The sequence below is a fragment of the Stylophora pistillata genome, chromosome 1 (genome assembly GCF_964205215.1).
Source record: "Stylophora pistillata chromosome 1, jaStyPist1.2, whole genome shotgun sequence".
Lineage (NCBI taxonomy): Eukaryota > Metazoa > Cnidaria > Anthozoa > Scleractinia > Pocilloporidae > Stylophora > Stylophora pistillata.
The window spans coordinates 5,705,578-5,730,710 of NC_142519.1; the positions used below are offsets into that span (position 1 = coordinate 5,705,578).

The window sequence follows — 25,133 nt, forward strand, 5'->3', positions numbered from 1 at the left end:
TCAACCGCAGGATTTAACCAGTAATGAGTGTCGAAAAAGAAACACCGGTTCTCATAAACTTCGTTTTAGAGGCAAGGTGTTTTGTTATGCTTTGGTATTCGGTTTTTTTTTTTAGCCCTTTTTTTTTTCTCATTACCGAGATCTATCCCAGATATAAATAACAGACAAAGGTGTGAAAAGATGGATAAACAAGATTTTTTAATTATCATGAAGATCAAAACACTCGGCGAATTATGTGTACTTATGTGTGGTCTTTTTCCATGAGAGGGTCTTTGATTAAACAGATGAGAGCACATATTCCTGTCTTATAATCAACTGATCCATTTCCGACGAGAGTCGCAAACTGAGGTTTTTCTGATTAGCATTTCATCACCAACTGGAAACAAGGAGTCTCTCGTAGTAATTATTGTTTTAATTGTCCGGTTTTCCGTTTGCAATTTTCTCAATCGATCCTATAATGTGAAAGTCACAAGTCTTAAAGCTGATTCCTCAGTTTTTCCTCTTCTCCATGACAGTGCATATCAGAGAGCAACCTTTCATGTTTGAAACAGGGCTGAGAAATGCGCCAGCTTTGATTTGAGGATAGAGGCCAACATTTCTTTCATCCATCCCCCTGATCTTTGAACGTGTTCCAAACCGCAATCAAGGATCCATTTGATGAAACCCTGCAAGACGCCGGTCACTGTTTATATGACTAGTCACGCCTAAAATACCTTTCCTCATTGGTTAGGTATGTATGGTATTTTTTAACCTTCCTATGCACGTATCATTCAGATTATTCTTTTGTTTCATTTTAAGCTGGCCATCTTAAATTATGAGCATCTTCTTGAGCATATGTGATTATTCCTATCTGGCAAATTGAAATAACTAATTATTTGAAAATCTGCCAATCTGATTTGATATTTTGCGGCAGGGGAAGGGAAGGGCAAGACTTTTTTAAACTGGGGTGAAATTGTGAGAGGCACATGCCGGCAAATCAGCAAATAATGATGAGAACTAAATTCTGAGTGGACAATAGGGTTTGTGACAAATACTGAAGGCTTTAGACGAGCGGCAAATGGCTCTGATCCTCAAAACAGCTTGTGATTGTTGATTTTAGAGGGATTTTTTTTACAGAAATCCCGAGGGACTGAAGCCAATAGTGGGCGTTTCTTTGTTGATGGACAAGCGATAAGGCAAGTGTCACGCCTCGTTGCGATGCAATATGAGATGAATTTCCTGCACATCCGCGGGGTTTCCGGATCAGACTAGTCGCATTCGAACGAAATTTCGGTGGTGTGTCGCTCTGCCCCGGTCACAAACATTTGGGGATTCCTCCACGTATTCAGATAACGCTAATTTGCTTCAAAAAAACCACCCTGGATTTGATTGACTGCGTTACAAGCACGGAAAGATAGCGATTTAAAGTAAAAGCGAGGCACAGACGAAGCATATTACAATACCGCAACTTCAGGTAAGCCGGGAATATAAATATTATGCTCGCTAAAGAAATCTGTTTCGATGAAAAAGTATTTCCTTGGCGTAGAAACTCTCCAAAATTTTAGAACTTGATGAGGAATGCTGTAATATTATGTGCTGTTATTTAGGTGACTCATCAGTTCGGATGAAGCACGCTTTCTTTTATTCTTTGTTGCTGTTAAATCGATAATCTGTGACAACTGAAAACGAGAAACTGCTTAAAACTACCATTGACCCAAAAGATTTTGGTAGATGGTTTTTTTAACGGCTAGAAAGGATCCGCCGAGGCTTGTTTATTTGAATTGATGAATCGATCTTGACTTTACAATCAGTAATCTTAGATGGAAACTCACAATCTGTCTCGAGTAGCAGGAACACGCGACATTTAGATGAATAGTAAATTTCGTATTCCACAGGTGTCTGTTTTGTAAGCGACACAGAGAGAGTGAAAGCATCATAAAAAAAAAAGTCAGCGTTGTATTTTGTTCGGGATAGGAAACGCGCGAGCAGCAGATTTGATCGCAAAAACGTCCATTGTAAAATGAATCGGGCTCCATGGGTCTTGCGGTTGAGCTATGTTGATAGTTCTTTGTATTCACAACAAACACAAACGCGGTTACAAGATTTCTTTCCCCATGGCCTAATTTTCTAATATTTTGCTGCAGTCTTGTCAACGATCTGCTAGTGATCCGCGTATTTTCTCCCAAGAAAGCGAATTATGTACTGCTTCTCTCTTTTAACTAAGGTATTTTCATTTAAATCGTGGAAATTGTGATCCTCAAGTCAAAATAATTTGTTGATATTTAGTAAACATGAATCATGTGCCTAGTGTCGGTTTGATCAAAGATCCTTGAACAGTGTTTACAAAACGTCCTTTAGATTTTCGGAAGGTTTCTTAAGTTTTTTCTAATCAAAATACACCAAAAGGCTTTTGTAGTCTAGTTGTCAATATTACTCGTTGAAGTTGAAAACGTAGTGCGATCCTTCTCCTATATTTGTTAAACGTGTAAATTGTTTTCTCTACACCACACACGACCCAAAACTTCCTGATTTATTTTGTTTAGCTATCGACGAGGTAAAACTGGAAATTTTTCCCTTATTCTTTGCGCTTCTTTAATGTCGTGACTTTCGTGTAGACACATTTTATTGCTGAGTAATTTTCCCGTCTGCTGTTTGTTATTGCTCATTCCTGTTGATTTTCCGATATCTTTTGTTCTAGTGTATTTTTAATCCTTGTTGTTTAGGCTGCTGCGATAACATTTATGCAAAGCTTTCACAAAACAATCAGAGAACGAAAGTCTTTCTTTTTCCCTATGTGCGCCTCAGGGTTGTCACGTTCAGTCTTTCGGCTTTGTAAACACGCCACAGCGGGATACAGGGCAAGACGGTTTTCAATACACAAAACACAACAGCCTAACAAATGTCTTTTGGCGTGCCACTATTGCACTTATCCTAAGCTGGTCTTTCCATTTAAAATTGTTAAAAACCAATCGTGATTTTAAAAGAATTATCTTTTGCGAGATTGCTATCGCATTAATTTGTCGCTTTGATGCCAGAGAAAGAATTTGTGACCTTTCGCAATGAGAGGTGAGCTAGCCCCCTGGCTCAAATTTAATCGCTGTGATATTTTGATGGAGAACACAAATATACCAATTAAAAATGTTTACATTTTAAAACTCGGCTCTATCCTGGCGTAATATCCTTTTCGATCGTCAACCGAGTGTGTTGAGTTTTCAGTATATTTTTCCATTTTCAGGAACGTGTGATGACAGCAACTTTTCCTCACGTTGTCAAGCCATTTTGTTTCCAATTTGCGTCGCACGAGGGTTTATGTTCCAATTTTTTATTGTGTTCGATCAACGATCGGTTTGAAAAATACTCTCAAACATTCTTTCCTCTTTCAAATTTAACAGAAATACAATACGGTTGATTTATTTCTCTCCAGCTGACAGTAATTGAGTAGCGTATAAACACACAGCGGAAATTGCCTTTCGGTTTTATCTGTCAAATATATTACGTAGCCTTTTTATCTTATCTATGTCATCACATTCTTTTTGTGTTAATACAGCGGACGTTGGATGGTTTTGTTTTTTTGTCAATTCCAACTGTGCGTAAAGTGAGCTTTTATTAAGGTGAGCTGAGCTTTAAAGATTTAGGTTATCCCATTTGTGTTAACGCTAGAAGGCTTCACTGAGTTGAGATATTCAGTTTTCATCGTCTGTTTTAACTCTTAGTCCTGTCAAAGTGCTCTCTGACAAACCACTTGAAGATAACGAAACAAAGCGTCCTTATCTGATAAGCTTGCCAACTGAGAACATGCCCTCCATATTTTCTCATGGAAAATATTCAAAAGAATATCATACAAACACAAACTTGCAATTCAAGATGGAACATGTAGGTGTAGAAAATTGGTAAAATTTTGACCACCTCTAAAGGAAAAAAAAAAGTTATTGGATTTTATCTGACCGGAAAAGGGATTTGTTGCCAACAACAACTATATTTAAATCCAATGAACAGTGACTAAGTACAGTTTGACTTGAAGTAATCAAAACGTCTGGTTACTTTGTACGCTTTTTTCACTCTTCATACCAAGATGGTAATTAAAAAATTACCTTCCACCCAATTTTATTCAAGAAATTTATTTAAAACTTGATAGAATGTTGGAATTCGTTTAGGAAATTAAATTAGATTTGCTTGGCAAGTGTACATTTTGACCTATATGAGAATGATCCTTCGCAGTAAAGCACTATTTGAGCAATAGTGAAAATCAGACCTGAAAAAAATTTCAGGCCCGCACGGGATTCGAACCACTGACCTCCGCGATACCAGTGCAGCGCTCCACCAATCGAGCCAACAAGCCAACTGGGAGCAGGCCATCAAATTAATTCGATATAAACCCGTGGATGATAAATCAAACAACAACAAACATATGAAACATATGTGTGAACTGCGGTTATGAGACGTATATGAGAATGATCCTTCGCAGTAAAGCACTATTTGAGCAATAGTGAAAATCAGACCTGAAAAAAATTTCAGGCCCGCTCGATTGGTGGAGCGCTGCACTGGTATCGCGGAGGTCAGTGGTTCGAATCCCGTGCGGGCCTGAAATTTTTTTCAGGTCTGATTTTCACTATTGCTCAAATAGTGCTTTACTGCGAAGGATCATTCTCATATACGTCTCATAACCGCAGTTCACACATATGTTTCATATGTTTGTTGTTGTTTGTACATTTTGAATTACTAACAATTAAGCACTTATTACATTTTGATTAAGTTTTCTTGGACTTTGCGCTTTTACAGAATGAAACATTTTACACTCTTTTGTCTGGGCTTCAAAACCACCTGCTATAGGGGCTAGTAGTTACCCAGGTGCTACCCTGCAAGTCTAATCTTGGGTGGAAGATGTGAAGACCAGATTTCTGACTATGCCGTGACTCCAACCCACTTCTCCTCAGTTGAGCTCTGCTGTTGATTAATTATCTTGTGTTCCAGTGTGTATGGAAAGGAAAAATTGTCTTTTTGAGAAATCAATCTTGTAGAAGTGGCAATTACATGTATGAGAAATTCTTCAGAAATACAGCATTATGTATTTACCACAATTTTCAGACTAAGACAATTTTGACAAGTGTTCTATCAATTTAGTTAAGGGCCAATTTTATGGTAATTGTGTTAGTTCTAAATTGCCCTCAGCATGGGGATTTGGCAAAAATGAAAAATTTACAGTTCTAAGAACATGAAATTTTTTTAGAGGTCAAGGTGCACCATGCAGTGGTATGCATTAAGATGATCAGCTTAAGAAAATCAGACATGGTTTATCATCGTATTATTTTGGGTGTTAGATTGCACTCAGCACTAGACATGAAATATTTTGTACATCCTTCACACTAAACCCACCTGACAGAAGTGTCAACTCAATCTTATGGCTCTCAGATCGGGGGCAAAAAAAGAAAAAAAGTTTCACATCTAAGTATTTTTGTTGGGCAAGACTATCTCAAGCTAAAATAAAATTGTCCAGATTTGCCACATTGACAATCCTGCAAGTAGGATACCTCCTTATCTTAATCAAAAGGAGGGGAAAACCACAATTTTAAAGGAAGTAGAATTTTATTCTCACAAATTCGCCTGCTTTTTAAAATATGTTCACTTAGATGGTTTTTTTTTATATAGAAAAGCCAGACAAGAAAGGTTTACAAAAAGTCATATGAAGAGTGCAATTTATTCAGTGATCACTGTTTTACACTTGTATTGCAACAAAGTTCATTCAATTTAAAACTGCCAGGAAGCTTCTGATTGCACACATGTTATGTCCTTTTTGGAGTAGAAATTAGGCACGGTGATTCTATGTTTGATAACGATCACAATCTTTTTCACGTGAGTGCTATTTTAAACCTCTTACCAACCAAGTTGAAGATCTGAGCTGTATGTTATGGACTGAGTTTTTTCTGCTCAGATTTATGTTCCAGGCACCTGTTGAATTGAGAAATCATAGTGCATGTACTATCTGAGAGATGTGATAATGTCTTTATTAACTGATGTATATACATGATTGAGAAATATTTGAAATTTGTGTTTTGGTTGGTCTTTAATTTCACATGTTGCCAAACTTGAATTGCCATCTTTCTTGTCAATCATAGTTTAACCATCACGTTATTAATTTCCTCGTTTAATTTGTGATTTCAGGTTTGTTGTTAACCATTACAATCCTCGCCAACGCTCTAAACAGTGAAGTGCATGATCCCACACATTTCTCAATGACAAGATGGCAGATTGCTACATTATTGTTACAACAAGGAACATTTTATGGATGGTGTTGTCAGTTGTTGCAACACTGGCTGTGATAGCTGGAATTATGACACCTAAGTGGTTATATGGAAGATCAGTGCTTTTTGATGACAAGAACTATAACATGACTTCTCAATTCATCCCATCTGAGGCAATGTACAGGCCTTCGATTGGCATCTACAACCGCTGTAAAAAAATTCAAAGGAGTGTTGGAGGGGATCCAGAACTCAATTGTTACACTTATGTCAAAAACTTTATGGAGATTCCTTCAGCTGCATGGCGAGCTTGTCTGTTTTTTCTATGGTTTGGTACAGCACTATTAGCTATTGTTGTACTCATGTCCATTGTGGGATTTTGTGCACAGAGTATAGGAAAGAAAAGCATTTTCTCACTTGGTGGAGTTATCCAGGCCATAGCAGGTAATTTATTGGAATACATATTCTTCAGTGATAATTGTTAGTATTATCCAAAGTAATTAGTGTTGTTCCATACCCAATAGGGTTTGGTCATTTCTCAGTTAAGGCTGTTCTTATTTGACACCCATTCTCCTGGGAAATGTTAAGGCACAGCCTGGAGTACTGTTATAGGACATAGAATTTTTTTTCTGCAGGAATAGTAATAACAAAAACAAAAATAGCTTTCAATTCTCTGGCAGTATTTTATAAAGTATCATTCTAAGAGAGGTCATTAGTTAGCCTCAATGTAAATTTAATGAAACTGTTTTTTTAATGTTTTGTTGTGGTTGTTGTTGTTGTTGTTTTGCCTGGTAATATTTGTTGCATGTACTCAGTTCCAACAAACTGAAAATGATGCAGAAAAACTGCGTCAATTAAGGTATTGATCTAAGCACATACGTACATGTGAGAAAATTGTAGTATTAGTGAGCTTGTAAACCAAAATAAAAAGTTTGAGATCAGTGTTGTGTTAAGTACATGAATGAGGAAAACTCTTGTCCTAGAAGCTAACATTTGTTATTTGGGGTTTTTTATAGCACTCTTTCTTGTTATTGGCCTTGTTCTCTACCCTGCTGGCTGGGGCAGTGAAACAGTTGGAGATCTTTGCACAAAACCATCACAGAAACCAGGAGCTTTTGTACTTAATGAATGCTCAGTGGGATGGGCATTTTATGCTGTGCTTGGAGGTACTTTGTCATCATTTCTATGTTCCTTGCTATCTGGTCAAGCAGAGAAGTCTACATCAAGTGATGATGTGCAAGACGAAATTTCAGATGGAAAGACTTTGATTTGTCTTATTTAAATGGATTGCAGGAAGTTGGCAAGGAACTTATGGCAGTTTCTTACATTGTGAAGACTTGTGTCATTATCACCATGGCAACTTTTTTGCAGACTTGTACATAGCTGCAATGTGTAGTCACTGTTAAGGTTCATTGACAAATTCTGCTGTTAAGAGAACATTCAATAAAAGGACAAAAATTAAGGTGTATGTTTATAGATACAGATTTCCTTTTGTTTAGAAAGAACTTAAAAATAGTCATTGTATTATTCTAATTAAGGATGTACAATTAGTGGTAAACAGGCATAAATTGAGTTTTGGCTGTGTTAAAATCAGGAGTTTTCTTGCTATTAAACTTAACAAAAGTTTGTATTAAATTTAAACTGAATTGAAAGATCTAATCGGTTAATAGGGATTAATCACTGATGAGCAGATGGTATCAAATTGATGGTATTGAGAACAGAAATGTCTTCTGAAATGTTAAAAAGTATCTAGCATTTCTCTTGAGTGTTACAGATGGGTTTTACTATCTTTGAGAAGGGGGTGCCCTCCGACACACGTTTTAGAGTCACTGTGTGAGGGTGTTCTATTAAAAAAGGAATCTCAGCGTAACACAATTAAAACTTACTCTTGAGAAGACTGTCAATGTTAGTTGTATGTAATTTAGTAAAAATTGATGAGTACTTTTTACATTTTAGATTAAAAAATACAATAAATAGTACTTTTGTTCAGGAATATCAGCACTTGCGTTTCTACATGTATTAAATTTTTTTTTTTAAATAGTATTGATTGACAATACTTCTGACTTTAACAAGCATTAGAAGAAAATGTTGTAAGCTCGCAATACTCATGTGATAGTTATGGGTCACTATTTAATATGATAATTATTTTCAGTGAGGAATCAAAGTATATGTGGAAAGGATGTTTTGAACAAGATGTTTTTTGTCCACAAAACTTTTCATCACAATTCTTAATGAAATAAATTCTTATTCATAATGTTTAGGTCACCCTCTGCCTTGCTCCAGCTTAGGGATTGTGCAACTTTTCTATGCATAAAATATCAACCATTTGCAATTTACATTTTTTTAAGGAGTCAGCTGATATCAATATGAAGTATTAAATTATATGTTTCTGTGAATCCTCAATTCCTGCTAAGTTCATTAATCTGTGGACAGTCAGTACTAGTATTGCCAGATTATTTATTTTAATGATAGTCCTTGCAATATATTGACGGGCAGTCATCTCTTTTTTTTTTTTTTTTTAATCTTCCCAATATTGAAAAATCAAAAAAGCCTAATCTTTCTCTAAGTAATTGTAATTGGAAACTCAACAATGAGGTGTTAACACCCATCCAAATAAACTTTGACAAGGCAAGCCACATACCAATGCAGCGGGTCTTTTTTTAAAATTTTTTTCTATTTTTAACAATTACAAGAAAAGAAAAGGAGTAGCAATTTACCGGCCGGGACTAAGGAGGGTCCATGTATCTTATTTCAAGAACCACTCGTTAACACATCTAAAAAATCATCTTGCGTTTGTTTCATCGTACAGGTTCTAAATTTTTTGCTCCAAGTAAAATTTTTGGCGTGCTTGGGCTAATACTCCTTTTACTAAGCGGTTATTTAATTATCTGGAGAGAAAAAGAAACTGGAAAATGGCCCAATAAGTGGCACTCTTCCCCCTCACCACAACCCCCCCCCCCCCCCCCCACTATTCCGAACACTCTTCCCAGCTCTCCCCAACTTTTCTCAGCTGCTCGCACAACGAGTCTGGATCCCACATTCGCGTGAAGAGGAAATGAAAATGGAGGCATTTCTTCGGTATACGAAGGTGGGTTTTTGATTTATCTGTTGTTTATTCTAACGTGGTGTTCTTTGTATTTTGCTTTAAGTTGAAAAAAGCTGGATGTACGTATCTGTTACCTCCAAATCGAGACAAATTAGAAAACTATGGGGATGCAAATTGGTAAAATTATTATCAACTGGAACAATTATCGAACGTGAACAGCTGTGGAAAAACTTTTAAAATTTAGAAAAAACTTTTCAGCTGCTAAGTAAAATGTACTCCACTAACTAAGTTCTTTACATGATGTATGTTTCTTTGGGTGGGGTTTGCTGTATTTTCATTCAAAGCTCATGACTGCCCTTCGATGTAACTCCAGGATTTTATTCAGTTTTATTATGTTTACATAATATAATCATCCAATGCTGCCTCTAATTTATGTTGTGAGTATATTTTGTTGTTTACTCAGGTGATTAAAAACCCTATTTTAACTGCTTATAGTGTTTGTGTTACTATTTTATTTGTAATCAGTGTGAACCTGATGGTTAAATTAATAGCAACTGGGCAGCTGAATAGTTTTGGATATATTTAACAATTATTCCACGAGCGCGCGTTGGATATGAGATGATAGATAGCCAACGAGGCGCGTAGCGCCGAGTTGGCTATAATCATCTCATATCCAACAAGCGCGAGTGGAATAATTGTTTTATTAAAAACGTTGAATTAAATTATTAAATTTTATTATATTTTTAGCTCCCTTTTAATTTTAAGCTGACACGTACGCTTACCATATTTGTAGATTATGGTATATTGGCTGATATACCATAATGGCTAAGCCAATAAAAAGTCTTGAATTGCATTATCCAATAATCTAGTTTTTAATAAAGGTATTTATTAAAAACTGGATCATTGGATAATGCAATTCCAGACTTTTTATTGGCTTAGCCATTATGGTATATGAGCCAATATACCATAATCTACAAATATGGTAAGCGTACGCATCAGCTTAAAATCAAAAGGGAGCTAAAAAATCCAGTTTCTTCAGCTTACAAAATAATTATTACTTGGGGGTGTTTTTAATAAAACAATTATTCCACTCACACTTATTGGATATGAGATGATTATAGCCAACTCGGCGCTACGCGCCTCGTTGGCTATCTATCATCTCATATCCAACGTGCACTCATGGAATAATTGTTAAATATAATATATATATTTTTATTTTTGTTCAAAAATGTTGCAATTTGAAAATATGTATTGAATATACCAGTACATATTTTTTTGTCTCATCAAAAAGGTGATGAGCAATGCATGTACAAGGTATATTTCACATAAGAGGAACAATACCTTTTTTGTTATTCGGTTTAAGAGTTGTTGTGCATGTTATTTCCATTTTTTACCCATATTTATTCATTAACTAAATATACATTATAGAACGTCTAAACAAATGGGTACTTGAAGTGAAAAAATTTGGGAGGTAAAACAAAGACTTTGGAAATTTCAAAAGCAGCCAAGGCTGTGCTCTAAGAAAAATTGAAGAGAGCCCAGTGCTCAGAAACTGAAATCCAGGGTGCCCAGCATATGCTTTTTATGAAAAAACTAAGATTCCTGGGTTGCCCAAGAATAAATGTAAGGCGCCAGGAACCACTGGGTGCTGCTGACCACAGCCCAGTGGCAGCTATTGTACTCTCCTTTTGGAAAATTGTCCTTTTAATCTATTTTGCCAACACCCTTTAGATGAGAAAAGAAAAGGTATAGACCACTTTCATAAATGGCTGCCAGATTAATATTCTTTTGTTTAAATTTAAATTAGCCCTTCTGGCCTCGCTTGAGATAATGTATTCTTTTGAATTTTGTAGTGGAGAACGAGGCCAGAAGGGTTAATTTAAAGTTAGACAAAAGAATATTAATCTGGCAGCCATTTATGAAAGTGGTCTATATATATTTAATTTATGTTTTCAAATTGCAACATTTTTTAAAACAGGTGTATATATTGATATATACAGTGTATGATTGTGAGCTTTGAATCATCAACAAAATAATAGGTAATTAATTTTAAATAAAGATGAGTTCACACTTTGAGAAACACCATGTTGAAGTTGGTACTTTTGCATTTAGGATTGTTTGGAAAACCTCTCTCAGTTTACCGAGGTGCATGTTGTGCTAGGCAATGAAGCATGTGATCTGGACTCGATGGTTTCATCTTTACTACATGCTTTCTCAATTTACAAGGTGAGATTCACAGTAATTCTTATTTTATTTTAAAATTATTGTGAACCTCTTCACTTTCCTCAAAAATACAGCATGAAATTGTTAATCCACTTGGAAATTACATCCCTTTTAATTCTGGCTCCATTCTCTCACTCCTATACTTGATCAACTCCCAGAAGTATAAGTTTACCTTATATATATATATATATATATATATAACTAACTGCAGACAGTACTGTTTCGGCCTTCTGGGCCTCATCAGTGCAGTGCTAATGCTAGGATGGGGGAGAACCGAGACGGTCACCCCAAACGACCCAACCTTTGTGGTATCGTCTAAGCCATGCCAGAGTGCTCAAACTAGAGTAAACCATATATATATATATATATATATAACTAACTGCAGACAGTACTGTTTCGGCCTTCTGGGCCTCATCAGTGCAGTGCTAATGCTAGGATGGAGGAGAACCAATATGGTCACCCCAAACGATCCAACCTTTGTGGTATCGTCTAAGCCATGCCAGAGGGCTCAAACTAGAGTACACTAGCGAGCATGCGCAATTGCAGAGCAATGACTATATATATATATATATATATCTTATTAACCAAGTGCGAGGGCCATACAGGGAGAATATCAGCCTGAGGTCTTGACAGTATGGACTGAGCACAGCTCGGTCCGTACAAAAAAGACCGAGGGCCGATATTCTTCCAGTACGGTCTTGAGCAAGCTTGGTTAATAAGAGATTTATTATACGACTGAAGTTCAAAGGGACACAAGTGCAGTATCATTCAGGACCATTCGGGACAGTGTCCGGTCCAATACTTAGAGAATATTGGACCGGCAATAGAGCATTTTGATCGGTTGATTTTAGTTATTGGCCCTCTGACTGCCCGAGTCGTGTAATAGTACATATTATCTGGTCAACAGGTTATGAGAATATACACATATATCAGTCAGAGGTTGTTATCTTGATGTAATGTTCTATTTATTTTATAGATACTGGTGAAATTTCAACATAAAACACAACTTTATTAATTTTCAAAACAGCAAAATGGTGCAATTAAAGTGGTCACCTATCGCAAAATGCCTGTCATAAAAATGTTATGAAACTCGGATATAAAGTTGTAAAGGAGAAATGAAGACAATAATACTTATATTTTCTGTTCCAAAAAGTGAAAATTCTAATGAAGAAAAGAAAAATTCTACAACAGCTCTCTTGTAATTGGCTAATCATGTTAGTAACCAGGGCAACACCAATATTCTCACATGTGAAAGATAAGAAAAGTATCTTCACGTGATGAGTAAAAGTAAAAGGAAAAGTCCTAGTATTTCATCAGTATCTGTATAATAAAAAAATTTAAATCGGCCCTCTAATCAATTTACAATGATAAGGTAAAGTCTGTTTACGAGCCTGGTGGCCCATTAGGCTGGTGCTTAACTCCGGTTTCTGTAGCATGAAGCGACTAGGAGTATTTCTACTCCCCCCTGGATGGGATGCCAGTCCATCGCAGGGTTACCCCCCACATTAAATTGCCAGTACCCATTTATACACCTGGGTGAAGAGAGGCACTGTGAGAGTAAAGTGTCTTGCCTAAGAACACAACACAATGTCCTGGCCGGGGCATGAACCCGAACCACTCGATCTGGAGTCAAGCGCACCAACCATGAGGCCACCGTGCCTCCACAATTTACAATGATTTTATTAAGGAGAATACTTTTAGCATTCAAAGCTAAAGTGCTAAGATTTCATCAGAATAGTTTCATGATAGGCATTATTTAGTATAAATATATAAGGAATTGTCTAGAATCAACTGTGATGTAAAGCTGCAAATTATACATGACATGCTATAAAACTGAACCAAACTGTAAGATAATGCTCAACATTATTAGAAACTTGGTACTAACTTGCTGTTTGTTGACATTTAATCTAGTACCAGTAGTCATTAAAGACTGTTTCAAGATTTTACTTTTATATATTTTGTTCTTCATGGAAAGACACTTCTCAGTGTTCCAGGGAAGCCAGCAGCCATTATTCCTGTCTTCAACATACCTAAGGAAGACTTTTGCTTGAGAACAGAAGCAGTGTTTCTATTCAGGAGATATCTACTTGATTCAAGTTTCTTCATATTTGTAGACGATGTTGACTTGGAAAACCTACTGGAAACTGGGAAACTGCAACTTATTTTAGTGGATCATAACATTTTAGCAAAAGCACAGAAACACTTGGATGTTGCTGTCTTTGAAATCCTTGGTTAGTGTGATTGACCTTTTTGTTACCATATCGTCATAATCTTTATCGATCATATTACAATATGTGAAACATGATTAGTAATCAATTAGTACATTAAGTGAACACACATGTTTGGATATCCTCTCAAGGAATAAAGCTGTAAATGTAGGTATGTAAATTAGTTTTATATCGTTTTTCTTTTCAATATCCTGTTACATTTTAAGTACACCGAATCAGTTAGCATTTTGTGATCTATTTTCAGTTGACCTTTTCCTTTACATGAACCTAAGCGAATAAAGTGAATGAGTGCAGCAATGAGTCTTTATGGAGTGTATCCAACACAAGCACACTTTTTTTGCATCGACCTTTGTAATTTGTAACTCTCTCAATATTTTCTTGCTTCATTTTGTACGTGGTCTGTCATGTCTTTGTAAATGTTACTCTCCCTCCATTTAGTAACATCTGCTTTGTATTTTTCTTGTAGACCATCATAAAGACCAATGGCCAGCTAATTTGAAAGTAAGAAAAAACATTGAGCCTGTTGGATCTTGCTGCACACTTGTGGCTGAGAAATTGTTGGCTTTAGATTTAATAGATGGGCAAATGTCGGGCCTGTTGCTAGGAACAATACTTCTGGACACAGTTAACTTGGATCCCAGAGCTGGAAGAGCCACAGATAGGGACAGAGATATTGTCAAGCAATTGCAGGAAAAGTTTCCTTTAGCCCTAAATGAACTGTACAGATCTGTCAGTACAGGTTAGTGTACTCTTGGTAACACCAATAACTCTACTATTGTGGCACTCTCAGGGGTACTTTTTTTGAGAAGAAAATGGTTACTTTGGGATACAGATCCTATGCAAAGACCTTTGAGATCTTTGTGATTTATTATAAAATCCCTCAACAAACTCTAGCAAGATCTCTTCATTTTTCATTAAACAACCAAAGATTCCATAGTATATGGTCATGTCAGGGTCACTGCATGTAATTGAAAATTAACCAACAATTTACTTAAAATATGAACAAAAATTGTGATTGTGATTAGAAACAGTGGACCTCAGGTTAAACAGCCCAGTGTTTGACATTGATGTGGGTGTTAACTTTCTTCAGAATGATGAACATCTTTAATAACCATGCAATATTGTCCCACCAATTGAAACCTTTTTGCTGACAAATTGACCTCCAAGAGTGACTACCATCTGATCCCTCTATGTGGTATCATCCCTGAATTAATCATTTGGTCATTTGAATGAATGAGGTGATCACCAACCAAAGACTGAAGCTCTTGATAGAAATCGTCCTCGTGAGATCACCGTGAGAAGAGTGTGGAGAATATGCATACTGATGGTCTTCCAAGCCTAGCTGTTAAGCCCCTAATCAGCTAGAGCTTATCTCAATTTCCATGGATAAGATACAAGTCCATAGCTGGAAACCCGTCCCCCTCTCCCATCAGTAATTAGTCAAGATTCCTTTACAGTTCTGGTATCTATTTGTAACCTAAGATGAGGAGAAGTACCTTGCTCACGATAACATAGCTGCCAAAAGTCGGGCATGCGAGAGGGGATCGATTCTGGCCGGCCGCGCAATTTCCCGCGCAAAATTTCAACGGAAAAAAAATAAGAAACAACTTCTATCTCGCAAAATAAGCGAAAGAAAATTCAAACGTTCACTCAAAATCTGTAAAGCAAACAAAAGTAGGGAAAAGGAAAACTTGAGATATTGAACACAAAGTTTATTCAAGTACAGGTATCCTGTTGATTTATCATTCTGTTTTGAGCTTTACCGAAAAAACTAACACGCTTTTAAAAAAAACGTGAGTCACTTATGTTGTTGTTTGTAAATTTTGTGAGACAACTTGGTTCTGACAACTCAGTTGAAAGCCCACCAAGTGGTCCTTACAAGGTTCGTACATGCGCAGACGTTTGACCGCTGTGTTGCCCACCACGAGGCAGCCAGTTCTCAAACCAGGATCGTTTGATCCACAATCTTGCACACCAATCCCTAGGACTCCGCATTTCCCTGGTGCCCACTAAAAGCTCACAGACTTTATCAACTCCCCAATTCTCCTTTTAAACTGCCTTCTGATTTCAAAAACGAGTAGGGAAGTGGGTCGAGTTCGCCGCGCAAGTTAATCTGGGATCGTTACTCTAGACACAAATCTATGGTAAAGAAAGATTTGTGTCCCGAGTAACGACCCCAGACAAACTTGCGCGGCGAGTTCGACCCACCCCCCCCCCCCCCCCAACCAACTCGTTTTTGAAATGAGGAATTTGATTTGCGACTTGGAGTCACTTACGGTTTCTTTCATCTTTTCAACTTTTCTTTTCCATTCTAAAACAAGACGTTTCTTCTTTTAAAAAACAGCAAAATTTGATGTGTCAGCCCTCTCTACATTGGATCTTCTTCGTAAAGACTACAAAGCTTTGCCAACGGTTGAAAACAAAGCTCTTTGCGTTGGCATCAGTTCTGTCAGTGGCTTATCACTTAGTGATTTCTTCTCAAGAACTCTAGTCCATCACAGCATTTCGGAATACTGCCAGGCCTCGTCTCTGGATGTTTTAATTATCATGTTTCTCTATTTTGTTGAAAACCTTGATGATCCTCCCAGTAGGCAGATTGCTGTTTGTGGGCCACACGAGGCAGCCAAGAGCAAAATTGCAGAACATTTGTCCACGTCAGGAGAACTTAAATTGAAGCTGAACGATGAACGTTTCCAAAACTGCTTGGTTTATGATCAGGACAACATAGTGGCATCGAGGAAAGTTGTCTTTCCTCTTGTACTGGACATCATCAAGAATAGATTTTGAAGCGCACTGCTTTTTTTTCAGGAAAATGTTTATAATACTTTAGAGGGGGCTTGACTCCCCTTTGTAATGGCCTTACTTCGGATGTTTGTGTTCATTATCAAATTTTAAGGCATGTTCAAACGTAGGTTTCCATAACTTTGCATGAGGTGCTTCCTACGGTGAAATAGGCGGCTATTCCCGAAAAGGTGCTGCAGGGCGAAACTCAAGCATGACAACGTGCTCGCAGGCTCAACAGACGAAGGTAAGAAGTCTGACAGGCAGCGGTTGGCCTCCGTAAAGCGAAACCCAAACACCTGAAACACGAGGGTTGTGACTTAAATGGATACTCCAAAATCAGGTTTCCGAGTGAGGACTGGAACCATTATTGCCTATTACTTCATTATTTACCGAAAAATAAATTATTTAGTTCTAGTCCTTACTCGGAAACTTGATTTTGGAGTATCCATTTAACAACCGAAGCAAGAGAGCGTGCTCACAGGCTCAACAGACAGCGGTAATAGGTCTGAAGGGCAGTGGTTGGCCTCCGTAAAGCGAAACCCAAACACGAGAGCGTGCTCGCAGGCTCAACAGACGGTGGTAGTAGGTTGGCCACCGGTAACCAGCTTACGTGGAAACCCTTGGTTCAAAGAAATGCACGCAACCATAGATCCCCAGCGTTTTACGGAAAAGTCAATTCAAAGGTGATGATGGTCAAACAGCTGACGTTTAGAATTAAAATACTCAGAGGAAGAAGAAATAAGCTGGCAGAGAGGGACACACAAATACGTCGACTCCAATAGGGTTATTTTTAGGCTTATTAAATCGAGATGAAAATTTCTCTCCCCAAACTTTCTCCTTTGTATTTTCTCGTTAGAAATATATTTTCTTTCCTGTTCGAATTCATTTTATAACATAACCAAAGTAAAGCGCGCGCTCTGATTGGTCAATTTAGCGTCCCCCATTTGCCCATGGGTGTACGCTGCTGACGTGAGCAAATGCAAAGAATATTTTTCCCCGCGCTTGTTTTCTTCTGGTCACGTAAGATTTGTTAAATAAAAGGGAACTCTTTTGCTACAATGTGTTAATGTTATGTTATAAAACAAATGGTAAACACCACAGCGTGCACTATGGAGTTATGGATGCACTTGGGAGGTTTGCTAAGCACTCAAGAAGCTAGAGTCGCTCTCGGCTATCGCCTCGAGCGACTCTTACGCTTCTTTCGTGCTTAGTAACCTCCCGCGTGCATCCATAACTCAATAGTGTACGCTGTGGTGTTTACCATTTGTTAATTTTATCTAATCTCAATGCAGCGCATATTAATTATATCAATTTTCCCTTCTCCTTCCCCCTCCCATTTAACCAAATCCCCATGCAAATAGTCATGCTGTTGTATGGTCATTTATTTGAGATAGTTGGCGTCTAATTACAAGATAAACTTTGTTTTGAATACTGGTCATGGCCTTTTTGACTTGGGAAATTGGTGCTTTTTAATCCTTCAGCCGCCTATTTGGAATATCCTCCCTCCCCCTGCACCCGCGCCTTATCGGTGCGCCTGCCGTAGATTTTATCTCGTACACTTTACACTGAAACTTGTACGTGAATTTATATATGGAACAAGGCCATGATGACAATAGATAGACACTCGATACATTTGAAAAGAAATAAACCCTTCGAAAAGGGAACTGTTATTGGTCAATTAAATCAAAAGACACATTTTTATTCAGGAAGGTAAAATTTCAAGGTGATATTTATTACCCGGCCTTTTGCATTCTTGTCCAAAACTCTTACAGTGAATCCCTCTACTTGGAATTTCGAATGGGTGTGATTTGGGAAGGAGTCGAGCGAACCTGACGAAATTCAAGGAGATAGTGATTCCATATTGCCATGCTTCTGTCCGGTAGTGGATCAAAGATGACGTCGATATATGTTAAGAACAAAAAGTGGCACATGAGGCGCAGTCGAATTTTTGTACAGACCCACGTCAATATGAAATGTTTAAGTTGATGAAAAAGCACAAAATGTTGTTAATAGTGACGTCATCTATGCTGCTGTCCTCCAATAGATCACAACTAAGAACCAATCCAAATGCGTGCGTAATTCAGCTTATTACGCAATAGCATCATATCAAATTGGACGAGTTTTACTCCCTGTCGCGAAGAGCTCCTATCCAGGTAGAAATAACAATATATTCCAAGACGCATAATGCCACGGGAACCGGCAGGAGCTACGTTGTTAAATGACCTTTTTTCTCGTACAAACTTTACCTTTGCCTTTATTACCTTTAGTTACAGACAATGAAGTTACTTGTGGAGAGGATTGTCGCGCTGTTGTTTGTGCTTGGCATGTTAATCTTGAAAAACAAAATAGACATCGTTGTGGGTTAAGAAATTGAGAAGTTTAATGGAAATTATCCGCTGTAAGCTTTTTATTACTATTTCTGTTGTTCGCGTTTTTGAGATAGGCTTCTGAGGTAGACACTCGTGATTTTGCGATGACTGGAAAATGTATTATTTTTAGATTTCCCTACAACCCTCTCTCCATGCTTCCTTTGACAACTGAAACCGATTCAATTTATAGAATTGCAAATTCTTGCATACAGAAAGAAAAAAATAAAAATTTTATTCATCAGACGGAAGGTCTGTATCAGGAAAAACTATGCCCTCTGTCTTGAGTATCGGCCTACGGCCTAGGGCGATACGCAAGACTACCAGCACAGTTTTTCACAATACGGATCTCCCGTCTGGTGAAAAACATTTATTGCAAAAATTCTATTATCGTCCAGCTAAAGGAAGCAAAATTTCACCGCGCCTGTCTTCAAAAGGCTATCTTTCCTTTACTGTTTATGTTGATGTTTCCGCAGAAAACTTACGCGGGTCTGATCTTTGAATCTTTCCGTCAAAAAGTGTCGTCATTTTCGTGTGCTCAATCTCTTTCTTAAAACCATTTCTCAGGTCTCTTCAACTTCCTTTTTGATTTTCAGTTGCTCCAAACAATCAAAAGCATTATGGAGTGTCAGTTCACGTTATGCAAATACTTAATCTCTATTGTTTGGCCATCAAATGAAATCTATAGTTATCAGAGTAACGAAAATGCAAATACTGTAGTTTACTACGTGTGTTGGAAATATGTTTGATGCATGTGATGCGAAAAAGTACCAAGGCAGATTTACCGCTGATGCCGTAGCGACTAAATTCCTTCACAGGGGGCCCACACAAGCGGCGTGTCTGGTCGTTTGTTCGAAATATAAAGAAATGTATCGGAGAATATCGAAAGTCGTAATATCGTAAACTCATATCAAGGAATGTCTATGTCAAGGCTCAAAATAAATGTAAACCTACCTCACTTGCCGCGTATTGTCGTTTCTGTGGTTCTAAATAGCGAATTTGAGCGATTTGGTAGATTTTGCGTTGACTGTTACTCTACTGTATAAGAAGGAGACAAGGGTGGAAACCCGGGGGGTACTCCCTTATAAGGGCTTAATGGGGACATGCGGCCAGCCAGGGTATGTTTTTCGAGATTTTTTCTTAAACAGGGTATCGAATTTATCATTTTTTGTCTTAATCAGGGTATCGATTTATCAATTTTTGTCTTAAACAGGATATCTTTTCTTGGAGGATAAACAGCAAAATTTTTACAAGCTCTAATTTTAATTAATATTGAATTCCGTTGATTTTGGCATTGATACCAGGCACATTAAATGTCTTAAACAGGGTATCAAAAGTCGGAATTCTGTCTTAAACAGGGTAGGAAAATCAGCGATATTTGTCTTACGATTTACTTAAATCCGTGAGCCCCAAAATTAAACATTCTCATTCTAAAATTAAACATTGCACATTTTTAGCGTCACGCAGGATTTTAGTCATATCCTGCACGTAATATTTTTAGGGTGTTTTTTCGCTGTTCACATCCTTGTTGGAACGTGATCTGTACTACAATGATAAGGTATAAAATAAGTTCCTTCACTATCTTGTTCATACTCCCTGACGAAGTCTGTGTTTTCAGACGAAACCGGTAGGAGAAAATAAAGAAGTTGACAAGATCTGTTGCTGTGTGCTGCCCACTAGAGTATATTAAAAAGCAAACAAACAAACAAACAAACAAACAAAAACCAAAACAATTTAAAAAATGTGGTCGCCATTGCTTAGAAACCAGGCTCAACTCAGTAGCCAAGCCTACCTGCCCAGGCCTTTGCGTGACCTTATTCGTTTTGGGTGGTTTTTGGGTGGTTGTGGGTGGTTTTGGATAGTTTTGGATGGTTTTGGGTGGTTTTGGATGGTTCCATGTTTTAGTAACTACCATGTATAGAAAAATGCTGTAAATTCGATGATTTTTTAAAGTGGAAGTCGCAAACCCACTCTTTCCAGACAAGCAAATAAAATAACCCACCGATTTAAAAGCAAGGAACTCAGTGAGCTGAGTTTGCTTGATCTAGCAAGAGCATTTTGAGAGCCAAAATACGAGTATGATCATTATTTACTAAGAACCTTGGTGATCGTACAATGAAGTATTGAAGCACTTTGAGTTGTGGGTTCGTTTGAGTATTTTATATTTACGTAGAAACTTTGTTATATCTAGATTGTTTTTCCAGGCCCCAATTTAAACCAGCTTTAAATTAAACTGGGTTAGCCTGTTTAAATATTTCCAATGAATAAACGAATGAAGTAGTTTAAAGCGAAAGCCGGAGAGTCCAAAGTTATTTAACATTTAAGAGCCACTGACCATAAATATCGAGAATCCGCCGACAGTTGCAAAATGTCGTAATTCGTTTTATTTTTTCTAAAGGACCCTTTTAATGAACCTTTTTTCGAAAATTATATCAAAAAGTTCTATCGCGCTTTTTTTTTCCCGAAAAATCGAAAAGTTCGAAATACGCTTAAATGACCGTTGTCCCCCCCGTACAGCAATGAAAAATTATGCAAATTCGGCAACTTCGTTCGCTACAACGCGATGCAATCCCGCTTTTAAATTTTGTACGCTAGCAGATGGTCCGTTAATCTCTTAAAAAATATTAATTTCTTGTTATTTTGTTACGTTTAAGTCTGAGTAGTAACCCGTTGAAATAAAGTACTTCGCGCCTCTTTCGCAGAGATAAAATAAAGGTCAACTTCAGTAGCCTATGAACAGGTCTGCCACATATACTAACAAATCCTAATGTACATCATCGTAAAGCTTTATCCTTGTATTTTAATTCCTCCAATTCTCTATCTTGGCTCGCCATAAGCGGACTTCCACGTTTATTTTATTTATTATTTTATTATTATTATTTTATTAGCTTTGCCCTGAAGAATACAAAAAAAAAAAAAAAAAAAACTGAGGATATACAATCCTAGTAATAAGTAATAAGAACATAACAATGCACTAATAATAACTTTAAAATTTGGGCAGTATATAAATAATATGTAAAGTATATATAATAGATATTTATAAATATATGAAGAATATAAAAAAGTAGCAACTTAAATCACATGCAGCAGCTAATTTCTTGCCCTAAAAACCTGGCTGTGTTACATTTCAAACAAATGCTTTTGAAGCTCCTTGGAGAATACGGGTCATAGTTTACTGCTAGAGCCCGCGAGTAATAACCGTAGAGAACAGATTTACAGTTCTCAAGGGTAACATTATCTAGGTCGAGTCTAATAATAAGCAGGTTCCAGATTCTAGTGGTTCTAATGAAAAAATATTTCTGAAAGGTAGAAGTCCTGCATTTTTAAGGCACAAAGGATTGAGAGCTCATTACGGATGTACGGGTCCTATGCGCGCATTCGCGCACGAAGGGAACAACGGACGGATCTAAGTGAATCATATTCTGTGTAGCCTTGTAAAAGTAAACTAGATCTAGTTTACAAGAGTTTGGGCTATTTTGTCAAAAATGCAATGCGAACCACTCAACAGATGTCACGACGCATTGAAAGGCCTTTAAAAAGGTCTTGTATGATATATTTACAAATCAAAATATATATCATCTTAAAGCTTTATCCTTGTAGTCTAAGTCCTCTAAGTTTCTTTCTTGGCCCGCCATAGGCGCGTCTAGCTTGAAAAGAGTTCAGGCTAAAATGACAAAAAACCTAATGCGATCCGTTGAAGGGCTCTCATGTAAGAGGTTATATATTTGGTACATTCCTGGCCAAGTTAAAGCCCCGGCCGTCTACACGAGCAATTTTTATATGGCAATTTTTATGTGGCAATTTTTATTTGCCCGTGTAGATGATGAAAAATGACCAATTTTTATGCGACAACTGCATTTGCTGAAAAGCTGGCGTGTTAGTTTTTATGTGGCAAATAAAAATTGCCACATAAAAAAATTGTCCGTATAGATGAGACGCCACATAAAATGTGAGAAACGAGCTAAAGCTGCAACACGTCTAGCACGTCTTCTGACTTTCGCCATCTTGCCTTTTCCTTTCCATGAGCATCTCCGCTGTGCAAAATTATTACTGACGCAAATTAACAACAAATATTTGTCGAGCCATCTACACGGGCAAATAAAAATTGCCACATACAGTTGCCACATAAAAATTGCTCGTGTAGACGGGGCTTAAAACATTGGCCTTGACCTCTTGCGTGACAGTTGTTCAACGGATCGCATAACATTTGTTGTCATTTTTTAGCCCAAACACTTTTAAAGCTGGACGCGCCGCCTATGGCGGGCCAAAAGGAAACTTAGAGGACTTAGACTACAAGGATAAAGCTTTAAGATTATATATATTTTAGTCTATAAATATATCATACAAGACCTTTTAATGGCCTTTGAATGGGTCGTGACAGCTGTTCAGCGGTTCGCATTGCATTTTTGACAGAATAGCCCAAACTCTTGTAAACCTGGACGCGCAGCTTGCGGTGGGGCAGGATAGAGAATTGGAGGGATTAAAATACAAGAATAAAGCTTTAAGTTGATGTACATTAGGATTTGTAAATATATACGGCAGACCTGTTCATAGGCCACTGAAGTTGACCTATATTTTACCTCCGCGAAAGAAACGAGAAGTACTTTATTTCAACGGGTCACTATTCATACTTAAACGTAACAAAAGAACAAGAAATTAATATTTTCTAAGAGATTAACGGACCATCTGCGAGCATATAAAATTTAAAAGCGAGATTGCATCGCGTTGTAGCGTACGAAGTTGCATAATTTTTCGTTGCTTTACGGGGGGGGACAACGGTCGTTCAGGCGTATTTCGAACTTTTCGATTTTTCGGAGAAAAAAAAGCGTGATAGAAGTTTTTTATATAATTTTCGAAAAAGGTTCATTAAAAGGGTCCTTTAGAAAAAATAAAACGAATTAAGAAATTTTGCAACTGTAGACGGATTCTCGATATTTATGGTCAGTGGCTCTTAAGGCAGTCAAAGGCAGATTATTTCGATTTCAATGTGATTTAGTTGTTTCCAATTCGCGACCAATTTCTTGCTTGATATTTACAAAATAAAATCCCCTTTGATGGTAAACATTTCACCTAACACTCGAAAGAGGTACTGTGGCGTAAAACAAAGCCATGTTTTGCAATTTAAGTGATTTGCTGATCGGAAATTGACAGGTTTTTTTTTTTTCTTAAATTTGCCATTAGTAAATAAAATAAACTTTGAGAAGATTATTCTGTTCTGGCGCCGCAATGGTAATTTTAAATCCGAAAAAGTGACATGACTTTCTTAGGGTGATATCAGTTAGAGGGAATTTTCAGGAAACTGCATATGAATTTGACGTAATGACCTATTTCACGTACTAAGTCGATCAATGATGATCTGTCGCTATCGCCACCAATGCGAGAGCAAGTTTAAGACTCCATAACACAGTAAAAATATGTGCTGTTAAAAGAGCAAAAAGAGTCAAAATAATAGAACTACACGATACCGCGAGCAACACCGAACTGAAAGGGACCACTGTACTAAAATGCTCTTCAACACGAAGCAAAACGTCTGATGTTACAACTATATACAGAACTACACCACCACTTCCCACACCGACCCTTCGCATTTTCTATTCTATCCTTACCCATCCCATCCAATCTCATCCCATTTCATTTCATCCCATTCCATGCTATTCTTTTCTCAGCTTCTAATATTAAATGCGTAATCCAATCAACAGGTCAAAGATGCAACTCGTGGCTTTGAGTGGGCTGCAGTACCCGGCGCAGAGTGCATGTTATTATCCAATGCCGGGATCTTTCTCAGAGCAGCCAAAAGTCTCACCAACTCTTATGGTGTGGCTATAATTGAGGACGTTCAACCCGGGTACTATCAGGTTCGTACCGAGTAAACATCCTACCACAGGGAAGTCGCCTGAGCAACTGGTTCTAGTGCCTCTCTTTGTGAATTCTTCCGAGTGTTATTCTCATATTGATTCTCATAGAGAACTTCAAAGGGGATGCTCCACCCAAAAACACCTGCCCTTTTAAATTTAGACGATAGGAATATCTTAACACAGACCAACCAATTAATAGCGCGGGTAAGTTTTTAAAAGAAACCGAGGTGCTGCGCAAAATAAAGCTTATCTACCGTTTTTAGAGGTCTTCAATCATGGCGAGGGGGACTGGGGGTTGTTACGATTAAGGTCGCTATCAAACGCGAGCCATTCACGAGACCAGACTGCGCATGCTTAAAGTGTCCGCTCTTTAGAGATTTCACTGTGCTTAAATATGATAATTTTTGTTCCAGATT

The 25,133-nt window shown here is 37.5% G+C and overlaps 2 protein-coding genes across 4 annotated transcripts; both read left to right on the top strand.

The window, feature by feature from the left end:
- The first annotated feature begins 1,313 nt into the window (after window positions 1-1,313).
- Window positions 1,314-8,208, top strand: LOC111324715 (LHFPL tetraspan subfamily member 2a protein). Of its 2 annotated transcripts, none has more exons than XM_022928339.2 (3): window positions 1,314-1,453; window positions 6,139-6,659; window positions 7,232-8,208. In XM_022928339.2, the coding sequence occupies exons 2-3, from the start codon at window positions 6,218-6,220 to the stop codon at window positions 7,495-7,497; spliced, it is 708 nt and encodes a 235-aa protein (XP_022784074.1). In that variant the 5' UTR covers window positions 1,314-1,453; window positions 6,139-6,217; the 3' UTR covers window positions 7,498-8,208. The 2 variants fall into 2 exon arrangements, with proteins under 2 accessions (XP_022784074.1, XP_088588139.1); XM_088732013.1 differs by lacking the exon at window positions 1,314-1,453 and adding an exon at window positions 3,521-3,590.
- Window positions 8,209-9,179: 971 nt separating this feature from the next.
- On the top strand, window positions 9,180-17,555 carry LOC111324730 (exopolyphosphatase PRUNE1). Of its 2 annotated transcripts, none has more exons than XM_088732022.1 (5): window positions 9,180-9,303; window positions 11,374-11,487; window positions 13,471-13,715; window positions 14,179-14,451; window positions 16,057-17,555. In XM_088732022.1, exons 2-5 carry the CDS (start codon window positions 11,426-11,428, stop codon window positions 16,497-16,499), a joined length of 1,023 nt encoding a protein of 340 aa, XP_088588148.1. In that variant the 5' UTR covers window positions 9,180-9,303; window positions 11,374-11,425; the 3' UTR covers window positions 16,500-17,555. The 2 variants fall into 2 exon arrangements, with proteins under 2 accessions (XP_088588148.1, XP_088588147.1); XM_088732021.1 differs by having other exon boundaries at window positions 9,258-9,303; window positions 13,460-13,715.
- The last annotated feature ends 7,578 nt before the right edge of the window (window positions 17,556-25,133 follow it).

What these genes read in the sequence shown, in the direction of transcription:
- LOC111324715 (XM_022928339.2), top strand. Translation starts at nt 6,218, where the DNA reads ATGGCAGATTGCTACATTATTGTTACAACAAGGAACATTTTATGGATG. An exon ending in AGTTATCCAGGCCATAGCAG is followed by an intron (nt 6,660 to 7,231) that starts GTAATTTATTGG and finishes GGTTTTTTATAG; the next exon opens with CACTCTTTCTTGTTATTGGC.
- LOC111324730 (XM_088732021.1), top strand. Translation starts at nt 9,271, where the DNA reads ATGAAAATGGAGGCATTTCTTCGGTATACGAAG. An exon ending in CATTTCTTCGGTATACGAAG is followed by an intron (nt 9,304 to 11,373) that starts GTGGGTTTTTGA and finishes TTTTGCATTTAG; the next exon opens with GATTGTTTGGAAAACCTCTC. An exon ending in ATGCTTTCTCAATTTACAAG is followed by an intron (nt 11,488 to 13,459) that starts GTGAGATTCACA and finishes CTTCATGGAAAG; the next exon opens with ACACTTCTCAGTGTTCCAGG.